General features: G+C 41.9%; 1 protein-coding gene across 1 annotated transcript in view; it reads left to right on the top strand.

Annotated features, from left to right (window-relative positions):
- Positions 1-245: 245 nt before the first annotated feature.
- The window catches only part of LOC114042596 (cytochrome P450 2C18-like), a 36,559-nt gene continuing 25,383 nt past the window's right edge, over positions 246-11,421 (top strand). The window contains exons 1-5 of the mRNA XM_027861276.1: positions 246-368; positions 1,006-1,111; positions 3,107-3,297; positions 6,408-6,570; positions 8,062-8,211. Of these exons, the coding sequence (XP_027717077.1) occupies positions 246-368; positions 1,006-1,111; positions 3,107-3,297; positions 6,408-6,570; positions 8,062-8,211 (733 nt within the window). The remainder of the gene's footprint in view (positions 369-1,005; positions 1,112-3,106; positions 3,298-6,407; positions 6,571-8,061; positions 8,212-11,421) is intronic.

Here is an 11,421-nt window from a genome sequence, read left to right as displayed (position 1 = left end):
CATACTTTTAGATTTATCCCTCATGTTTAACAGTTTCTTAAATCTAGGCAATCAACAAAACGATAAATCAAGCCCTGATTTGTAAAATCGCAGATTTCTGTAAATGCTCACACTGAAAATTTAACAATAGATTTTCCCAAGTTGGTTAGAGCTGGGATCATTGGTTCATAATCTCTTTTAGGATGAAGAAGATCACAATAGCACCATAATGAAAAGTGCTCTGGAAACCTTGCAATGTTATAGACATGCCAGCTGTTATTATTTCATTTAAGCTTCAGTTCAAGAACCACCTTCTCCATGAAGTTTTTCCTAAGCCCCTCAGCTTCCTGCTCTCCTCCTACTCGACATCACCCATATCTATATATCAGGTATGAACATGCTGTTTTCTTTGATAGAACGCAGGATCTTGGGGACCAAAGGCTGTTTCACTTTTGTCTTTTTAACTAGCACAGTGCGTAGCACAATATTAGGTGCCTAATAAATGATTGATTGCTGACGTGAAGCTGTAAGGGTTAAACACTTCCTAATTAGAACTATCCAAAAGTGAAATGGGCTGATTCTTGGGGGGAGGGAGGGCGGGGACTGATTCCTTCATGGTTTGACGTCTTCAAGAAGAGACATGACTAGTCAGTGAGATTGTAGAAGGGATTAGCGGTTAAATACACTACTTGTCCTCTGAGGTTCCTTCACCATCCCGAACTAGTTCTGTGTGATTCCTCCTCTCTGACTGGACGTTCCTGTCCCAGGAATCATTTAGGTTAGAAGTTTGGGAAGATGGGAAATTGGCCTGGCTTGTCTCCTCCCATCTCCTCCCTTTTCTCCATTCTGCCCTTTCTCTCTGGGCTGCGAGGTTCCTTTCTGGGAGATAATAGGTTAATTGCAGCTGACTTGGGGGCAGTCTAGGGTGAGGATCGGTCCTGTTGGTCCAAATTCCAGCTAGTAGAAGTAGCCCAGGAACCCAGAAACTTCAGAAGGGAGATAAGCTGTGAAGCCACGCTGCTGTAGCTGAGAAATCTTATCAGAGCGAGGAGAATTGGACAGCTGCCGAGAGGGACCCAGGAGCCAGTGCGGCTCATCCGGTATCAGCCGGGAAGGACGCGGGGAACCTCAGGTTAGTTCTGGCTGCCTGTGGCAACTTACTTCCACCGAGGGGCTGATCTCCTTTCCCGAGGTTATGGTGGAAGGGCGTTGGGTTTTAAATCAGAGAACCTTGTTAGGATTGTGGCTATGCCACCTACTCATTATGGTACCAGGGCCAACCCATTTAACTTCGTTGGGTCTCAATTTAAAGGAGGTTGTCGCTACTGAAGACTCATTTGTGGTCCTTTCTAGCTCTGAGTCTAAAATTCATGATCCTATGATCCTGCTTGGACGAAAAACAAACAAAAAACCCAAACAACAACAAAAAACAGCTTCAGACCAGTAATAATGTATCACTAAAGCAACAAAGTACTTTCTTCTCGACAACCCTGTGAGGTCCATGGTGCAAACCCCCATTCTGAAGATGAGAAAAGAGAGGTTCATATAGGAGCAGTGACTTGTCTTTGGCCAAGCAGAATTTAAACACACAGATCTTCTAACTACAAGTCCAGCATCTTTTCACTCAGTCTCCTCTCACACACTCCCACCCCTTCCCCCAGCACTTTCAGACTCCTCTGTGAGTCTTACTTCATTAAATTATGCTCACCTTATCCTCTCCACACTGTACTCCTTATTCCATTTCCTCTCTTCTTACTCAGAATGGACCCTGAATCAGTTAAGAAGAGGGAAGAAAACTGCCTTCTGCTCCTTGAGTAGGTAAAAGAGTAACTTGAGAGAAAAGATTATTTCGATTCAATTCTTAACGGTTCAGCTCTCAGTCTCATGGGAGTGAAAAGTGCAGCACTTGTCAGCTCTGGGTTCCCTAGGGATCCTGACGATGCCAAACAGTCTGAAACCAATGTCTTACTGCTCTGTTTCTCTGTCTGTCTGTGCACATTCCTACCTGGTGCCCTCCTCATTCCCTCTCCAGCAGTCTCAATGGACTGAATTAGAGAAAGTATCAAGGAAATTGAGAGCTGAAAGGGACTTTAGAAGTCATTCAGCCCAGTTGAACTTTGCCATATTAGATTTCCAGAAACTGGCCCAAAATGCCTTTTTGCCTTTGCCCAAGTGAGTGAGACTTTTGTTCCATAGGTCATAGGAGACTCTGCCCTCTCCCTCTTCCACAGGGGGAGTCAGGGTTATGAGTGCAGGTGAGAGGGGAGAAGCCTGGGAGCTGTTTGTTCATCAGCTCATCTTCCCCGACCCAGCCTTCGTTAACTCCACTCATGCAGACTAGACATACAGAAAAAAATAATTCTACGATACTCGAAAGATCAGAAGTCCAGCTGGCCTTCCTTTCCGCTTTTAAATTTTTTATGATTTTTGCCCATGGGGGACAAAACAAAAACCTAAATACAAAATCCCCAATGGGTCTGCATATATTCAAATGGGACATATTTAAAGAGAAGGGAGGTAGATTATCAGAGTGTACAGTAGATTGGCCTTGGGGTCAAGTTTTAAGCCCTGCCTTTGACCTATACTGGCCATGTGACCCTTGGTCAATCATTTGCCCTCTTTGAGGTCAAGGCAATTTTATTTTAGTGGACAGAGATTCTGCATAATACCCATGAACTCCTAAGTCCTGTAAAAAATAAATAGGAAGCTAAAAAGCCATCAGCGTTGTTCCCTTAACCTTGCATGAACATCATGTAAATGTCACCTCCTATCATGTAACTGGAGGCAGTGTGAAGTATTGGATAATGATCCCGCTTTGGACACATATTAGGTAACCACAAGAAAGTCACTTCAACCTTTCAATGGCCCATTGTCTCTGGCACTATTCAGTTACAGATGATGCTGCTGACATGTCATGTAGAAAAGAAATCATAGTTTTGTTCTGAAAAAATGCCAAAAAACCCAATAATAATGGCATAAGGGACAATTAAGAGACTAGCAAGCCAAAGGTCTTTGGCAGTGAAACCATATTTTATCTTAAAGAAGGAGGCGTTATTGGCTAATTGATCTTGTATTTGCAGTTTTCACAGGCTTTGGATTCTCAGCCCTCCATCGCATTAGGATTAAGGAAGAGCTCTCGTGGAACCATCTGTGGTCACTGCTCTTGGCCTGGTGCTCTGTATTTCCTGTCTGCTTCTAATTTCAGTGTGGAGAAAGAGTCATGGAAAAGGACAGCTCCCACCTGGCCCTGTTCCCTTTCCAATTGTTGGAAATATGTTGCAGTTAGACTTTAAGGACATCACCAAATCCTTTGGCTCAGTAAGTTAGCATTATTTAAAAAAAAAAATCTGTTCTAGTCCTGGCTTTTAGCATCCTGTGTTTCTGGAGATTGTGTGTTCAAACAGATCATGCTAAGGATTTTAGAAGCTAATTTATGTGTTATCTGATCCATATTTTGATTCATAGCAATGCTGCGGCTAGAAGGATTTAGTGAATCAGCTTTAGCTAGGTGTTTCTGGGTTCTAATAGGAGTCTGTATATATCAAGTAATTGAGGATAATTGCTACACATTCTCAAAGGCATGAGTGTAAGAATGTTTCAATTGCTTCCTCTTGGCTTGAAAGTTCAAGGAGCCATCATCATAAATACAATAAGTCAATAAACATTTATTAAGTGCTCACTATGTGCCAGGCAATACAAAAAGAGGGGAAAGATAGTCTCTGCCCTCAAGGAACTCAGAATCTAATGGGGGAGATAAAAAGTAAACAAATTTGGACAGACAAGATATACAAAAGATAAATAGGAAATAATTAAAAAAGGGAAGGTGGTAGAATTAAAAGTGATTGGGTGAGGTTTCCTGTCAATGAGAAGATTTTAGTTGGGACTTAAAGGAAATCAGAGAAGTCAGTGGGCAGAGATGAGAAGAGAGAGCATCCCAGGCACGACAGGCAGCCAGAGAAAATGTCTGGAGTTGAGAGATGGAGTGTCTTTTTCATGGAAGAGTAAGTAGGCCAGGGTCATTGGATCAAAGAGTGTGTGGTGAGGAGTAAGAAGACTGGAAAGGTAAGGGGCAGGCGCTATGTTATGAAGAGCTTTGAATCCCAAACTAAGGATTTTGTATTTGATTCTGGAGGCAGTAGAGAATTTATTAGAATTTATTGAGTAGGAGAGTGGTATAGTTGAACCTGTACCTTTGGAAAATCACTTTGTTGGTTGAATGGAGGATGGATTAGAGTGGGATAGATTTGCATCTAGTAGACCCAGGTGGCTAGGCTATTTCAGGGGTCTAGATGTGAAGTGATGAATATCTCCACTGGAGTGGTGGCTGTATTAGAGAAGAGAGGAAGGCCTATTTGAGAGATGTTGCAAAGGTAAAATCAATAGGCTTTGGCAACAGCTTGGATATGGGAGGTGAGAGACTATGATCTAGAGATACTCAAGAGTTCAGAATTTGCTATCATTCCTGAGCCCAGGCTGGCTTTCAGCCAGGCACACTTAGGATTACACACAAGGACTCCTCGAATGACTCTTAGGTAGCGAGCTTGAGGGGCTAGGAAGATGGTGCTGGTCTTTGCAGTAATAAAGAAGTTGGGAGTAGGCAGGGTTTAGGGAGAAAGATAATGACATGTCTTGGACATGTTGCAATTAAGATGTCTAGTGGACATCCAGTTTGAAATGCTTGAAAGGCAGTTGGACATTGAAGTCAGTATGGAAATTAGGGAAAGATAGGTAGATTTGAGAATCATCAGCACAGAGGTGGTAATTAAATCCATGGGAGCTGATAAGATCACCAAGTGAAGTAATATGGGGGGAGAAGAGAAGAGGACCCAGGACTGAACCCTGAGGGACATCTATGGTTAGAGGGGGTGACCTGGATGAGGATCCAGCAGAACAGAATGAGCTTGTTGTTTAGTCATTTCAGTTACGTCCAACTCTTTGTGACCCCATTTGGGGTTTTCATGGCAAAATACTGGAGTAGTTTGCCATTCTTTGTCCCATTCATTTTACAGATGAGGATACTGAGGTAAAAAAGGTTAAGTGACTTGCCCAGGGTCATACAGCTAGTAATTGTCTAAGGCTGGATTTGAATTCAAGTCTTCCTGGCTCCAGACCTGGGACTCTGTCCACTGTGCCACCTAGCTGCCCCAAGCAGAATGAGGAGTGGTCAAATAGGTAGGAGAAGAACCAGGAAAGAATGCTGTTCTGAATACCTAGAGAAAAGAGAATATCAAGGAAGATACCATGATCAACAGTGTCAAAGGCTGAGGAAAGATTGAGAAGAATGAGGATTGAGAAAAGGCCACTGGTTTTTGGCAATTAAGGGAGGATTACTAACTTTGGAGAGAGCTTATCACCATCATAGGCAAAAAAGAGAGTATTTCGTGAGTTTGATTATTCTTAGCTGCTGGGGGAAAAGAAAGGGTTCTGCAAACATTCAGGGATCAGAGTGGAGATGTTTTCCCTGCACCAGCCTCCATAGGAGCACTGGCACAGCCTCTATGTGCAGCCTCCATGCTTGTGTGTAATCTTAAGTGTACCTGGCTGAAAGCAAGCCTGGGCTCAGGAACACCAGCAAGTTCTGAACTCTTGAGTATCCCTAGATCAAGATCTAGACCCTGTAGCTCTCAAAGCCTTTGAGGGGCAGCCTGGGGTAATAGGAAGAGCACTGGACACAGAATTAGAAAGAGCTGGGTTCAAGTCCAGGCTCTTACACTTACTAGCCTTGTGTCTTTGGGAAGTGATTTCATCTCTCCGAGCCTTTGTAGCTTCTTGATGTATTAGAGGGAAATTGTGGATTAGGGTCCTATCTGCCTCAAAGAGTTGTATGTGAAGATCAAATGAAGTTAACATAAATTAAAGTGTTTTATAACCATATAATATAATCATTACGACCTGGTAAACCTTCAAACTGTTCTTTGAGCTTCCGCATGTCCAACATTCAATGTATGGATTGTATGATCTCTAAGGACCCTTCTGGCTCTAACTCTAGTGATCTTATTGTATTGGTTTGTGGGATTTCCAGTGGGGAAAAAGGCCTGGCTAGCCCTGCCTCCCCTGGTTCAGGATTTCACTAATGGCATTCTCTCTTCTCCTCAGCTCAGGTGTTTTTAAAGATTCAGAAAAAATAAAGAAACAAAACTCCTTCCTTTCATAGGAAGGATAGAATCTTGATGTCTTTCATTAACCATCCTACTGGCTGCTACCCCACAGAAGGAAATGGGATTCTGTGCTTTTGGCCCATCTGGGTCCTGGGTCAGGCATGTGTTTTGCTTGGATCCTTTCTGTTATATCCAAAACATCAAAAATGTTTTGAAGGGGCTGCTCTTCAATTGAAAATTTCTCCAATGACATCGTCAGTGGTAAACCAAGGTGTTTAATCAGTCAGTTTGGTGATAACTCTGTCGATGTGTCTGCATCTCTTCCCACAGCTGGCGAAAAGCTATGGTCCAGTGTTTACTTTGTACATTGGTTCTGAGCCTGTTGTTGTGTTATATGGGTATGAGGCAGTGAAAGAAGCTCTGATTGATCACGGAGAAGAGTTTGCTGCCAGAGGAAGTCTCCCAATTATTGATGCTGTTAACAAAGGATTGGGTATGTTTCCTCTTGGTGTAGAACAGGAAAACTAGATAAAACAGAATAGGGAAAAAAAAATGGGTAGAAACATACCCATTTCCAACCAAATATCCTAAATCAGGGACATACTGGGGAGGATAGGGTGGTATAAAGAATATCTTTCTATCTCCACCTCTTATCTAAATAATTTCCAGTTGAAGTAGAGAGAAAAAGATAGAGGGAAAGATAAAGAGACCAAAAGGGGTGGGATGAGAGGGAAATGGCGGCCATGGACAATACAGAAGGAGGAAGGAAGGCACAGACCCAGAGGAAAAGAAAACAAACTTTCTCACCCACCCAGGTTATATATTTTGATACAACCTTCTACCCCTTGGTCATCACTGTCTTTCTCAAAGGTCCATTCATCCATTTCATCCTCCAGTTGGTCAGAATTTTTTTTGTCCAGGGGCCTGGTGGTCAATAGCCTCATACACACACTGGTTTTTTTTTTTACTGGAAACTCACTCTAAACTTGTGTGTCTTGCTCTTGATAATCTTGATATTGACTTTCTGGCAATGTGACCAGTGTCTTCTCCTTCATCTCCTTCCTAAATATATTATGAAAAACATTTTTAAATGCATTACTGAAATCCAGAAATTTCCTGGATCTACTAGCCTAGTGAGCACATTAAAAAAGAAAATGATTAGTACCAGTAAGATATCCATTCTGATCCTTAGGGACCACCTGTTCCAAGTCCTTATAAACCAATCTCTTTCAAAGAGTACTAAGAGGGTGGATGCTTCAGACAAGGCCCCTTGTTTATAGGACATTACAACCTGTGCCTTATCATGGGAAGTTTCTCTCTCTCTCCAGATACATACAGTTGCATTTTGTATTTTAATTATAGAGGGTAGGAGTGGCCAATAGATAACAAAGAAGGCACCTCTGTTTATAGTGACTTGCCGGAATATACCTTTAGTAACTCACAAAAATATTAAGAACAGTTGTCTATTCTGGTCTTTTCATAGAGCAGAGAGCCTAGAACTTCAACTTTCCTCAAAAGGCATCTCAATTCCTGGACCAAAAGATACAGAGATATGTACATAAAGTTAATTTATTCCATGGTCATTTGAAGTCTCAAAAATATATTCAGCCTGGCTGCCAGATTTATGGCTATTTCTGTATAATAAGGGTGATGTGAATACCTGATCAGCTGATGTATTTGTGATTGTGGTGGGTGAGAGGGGATTGGAGTTTGAGACGGAAGAGAGAGCAGTGCTGATAGAGGAGAAAGCAAATTGAGAACTACCACACTTGTGCCCATCATCCCCTAACAGGAGTTGGGGTGGCCGAGAATCCTTGTGCCTGGACTCTTTGGGGCAAGAGACACAAAGGAACTTCTAAGTCTGAGGTTGTTCACTTCCATGCCTGCTGGAGTGTTGGTCCCATTCTCTTCCCCACTTCTCTTCCTGCTGGAAATCAAGACATGGAGGAATTCCCTGTTCTTCTTTCTCTGATCCTTCTCATAGGAATTGTTTTCAGCAGTGGAGAGAAATGGAAGCAAATGCGGCGCTTCTCTCTCACGACTCTGAAGAATTTGGGGATGGGGAAGAGGAACATTGAGGAGCGAGTCCAGGAAGAGGCAAAGTTCCTGGTGGAAGAATTTAAAAAAGCAAATGGTTGGTGCTTATTTATTTTATTTATTTGTTAAATTCATTTACTTTATATTTACTTTAAAGATTTTATTTATTATGTTATTTACCCCATTAATCTTGGGAAAAATTGCTAATTCTCTCATTAAAGTTGTTAGTTCACAGAATGAGGCAGTTTCAAGAAATGTATTGTAGTCACCAACTACATGGGATGTGTTTGGTCTTTCAGTCTGGTTCTGGTACAAGACTATAAAACCCTGTGATCATTCCTGGAAGCCCTGAAGGCTAGAAACTACTGAGAGAAAAAAGACAAGGGACATCATGTAGCACTCCTGATGGATTTACACTGGGCTTGTGGGGAAGACAGTGGTGGAAAGAAGTCAGAAACCTGGGGTGTTAGTCCCAGATCTGTGACAACTGCCCCCTGTCCCACCTCTGGCCACCATCACTGCAGAAACAGGCATATATTCACAAGTCTTAGGGACATTCTGTCTTTATTTCATGGTTTACCATGGCAAATGTTTCATCGCCCAGTGGCTAACCTCCAGATGAGTCTCTTTGTACTTAACTAGGCTGATTCTTGGATAGTAGAACCTGTCAAGACCTTGGTTTTTGGAGCATAGCCTTGCAGAATCCAGAGTCACCCTTTTTACAGATGAGGAAACTGAGGCATGGGGAGTCAAATGCAATGCCCATGGTCACACAGCAAATAAGTATCTGAGGTGGGATTTGAACTCAGGTCTTCCTGACTCCACATCCAGCAATCTGTGCACTTCCCTGCCTAGCTGTCTCTGTTTTGTGCTTAAGAACAAACTACCTTCTTGTATCCCAAGACCAGGAAGGTCACTAAATGCTTACAAGGATCGTCACACTGATAGAGAACAGCAGACTATACAAGGTCTACATGCCATATTTCCAAGAATAGTGAGATGAGATGGCCTACTCTAGGAAGATGATCCCAGAGAAGAGCTTTGGTGGAAAAGTTACAGCTGGAATCCTGAACCTGGACATCATCATCATCCTTTCCAGCTATGACACAGTGCAGGACAGGATGAGTCTGAGCAAGATCTGGCAGGGGACATTTGAGGAGACTACAAACAGCTTTGCTTTACCCCTCCAGTTATTCAAATGGAAGCTGAGGAGGGTAAAGGTCAGTGTGACCACCTCCTCCATCTCCTATTCTATTCTAAGAGGTTCAGTAGAAGGGTGTTCTTCCTTCTTCAAAAGCTAGGTGGCACAGGGATTAGAGCTCAATGCTTGAAGTCAGGAAGACTTGAGTTCAAATCCACCCTCAGATCCTTATCAGTTCTGAGGCCCATAGCAAATCATTTAATAACAGCACCTTCCTCCCAGGGTCGTTGTGATGAGCAAATGAAATAGTAACTGTAAGGTAAGTGCTATATAAATGTTAATTATTATTGTTCTATGGATTCCTAAATCTATGAAGCCACAGGACTTCAGGGGAGTCCATAAACTGGTACATAAACCAATGCCACAACTTCTTTGTGATAGCTGTTTTTAAAATTTTAAAACACAAAATTAGCATATGTGTGAACATGTAGGGGAGGATGGACGGTAGGGGGTAATAGAATACTGTCTTGATTTGGTCATAATCTAGTTTTACATACTCTTCTACACCAGAATCTTTTACCAGGGATAACCTCCTAATGAAAAACAAACAAACAAACAAACAAATACAGTAGAACAATACCAGCATACCCCTGTAAACATGAAACAGGAACACATACACATGAAATCTTTGCAATGGCTGAATATTCCCAGATTTGTTTGGCTTGTAAAGGGTGATTATTTCCTCATGAGAACACCGCTAGCTCTTTAGAAAACTGCTACTACATGAAAATGAGGCTGCTTCAGGTACCCCAGAAGATGATCTCAACCTCAGAGTATTTAGAACAAACCTTTCCACTGTCTCCCCTATCCATTCCCTTGTTCCAGTGTCAGGAGGCTTTTCTCCTTTCTAAGCTTATCCTTTTTACTTTTCTCCTCTTATTCAATCTCTTCCAAGTTGCTGGCTCCTTCCCCATGGCTTACAAACATGCTCAGGTCTCCCACATCCTTAAAAAATTCTTCACTTGACCATCCTTTCAAGCTATCATCCTCTTCTATCTTTCCTCTTTTATTGCCATATTCCTAGAATGAATCATCTAAAATAAATTCATCCCCTTTCTGTCACTTTTTAATCACTTGCAAATCTCTGTGTTGACCTTAGTATTTTATTGATTTACTCTGTTGATGTTACCAACAATCTTTTGTTTACTAAATCTTTGGCTTTGTCTAAATTCGCATTTTCCAATGACCTTTGCGTAGTTATTGATCCTGGTGGTCATTCCTCCCTGTGAGGGGCTCTGTCCTGCTCTGACTTCTATGTCATTATACACTCCAGGATCTAATTGACCAATGTCAGTGGATTGGTTCACTGGATCACCCCATAGCCAGTGCTCTAGTCCTGTGTGTGTGTGTGTGTGTGTGTGTGTGTGTGTGTCCTGAACCCTATCCTATACCAAGATATTTTCTTCTTTTTCCATCTTCTCTCTCTTGGGTATATGATGTGAACCCATGGATTCGAGGTACAGCTAACTTCCAAATCTATACTTCTAGCTTTTGTCTCTCCTCAGTTTTAGTCCTGAATCACCAGCTGCCTATAGGAAGTTTATCTGGATGTCCTGTTTGCATCTCAAATTCAAAATCTCTGAAACCTAATTTATTATTTTTATCTTTCAATATGTTCTTCCTGCAAACTTCCCTCTTTTTGTTGAGGACACCAGTGTCTTCCCAATCATAATTTCATTTCCTTCACTCTTGCCTCATATGTAATAAGTTGCTAAGTCCTGTTCATTCTACCTCTACAACCTCACTGGCGTCTATAACTTTTTCTTCAGTTACCTGATTTCCACTCTAATTCAGGTCCTTATCACCAGAACCCCTACCTACCATACGTTGTTTCTCTATGGTCTCTCTGCCCTTATTGCCCCACTCTGATAGATTGTTTACATACCTGCTGTTAGTATAACTGGTTTGTCCATGTCACTGTTTTGTTCAACTCTCCAGTGTGTCCCTATTATCATAATCTGGCTCCAGCCTAACTTTCTGTCTCATTTCAAATTATTTCCCTTAGTGCCCTCTGCACTACAATGAATAGTGCCGAATTGGACTACTCATTCCCTGAATACATCTCCTTATATCACAAACTATTCAACATTTTTATTAATGAGTTGA

The sequence above is a fragment of the Vombatus ursinus genome, unplaced genomic scaffold (genome assembly GCF_900497805.2).
Source record: "Vombatus ursinus unplaced genomic scaffold, bare-nosed wombat genome assembly UNPS02014620.1, whole genome shotgun sequence".
NCBI classification, from domain to species: Eukaryota; Metazoa; Chordata; class Mammalia; order Diprotodontia; family Vombatidae; genus Vombatus; species Vombatus ursinus.
This window is presented reverse-complemented; position numbering and strand designations above follow the sequence as displayed.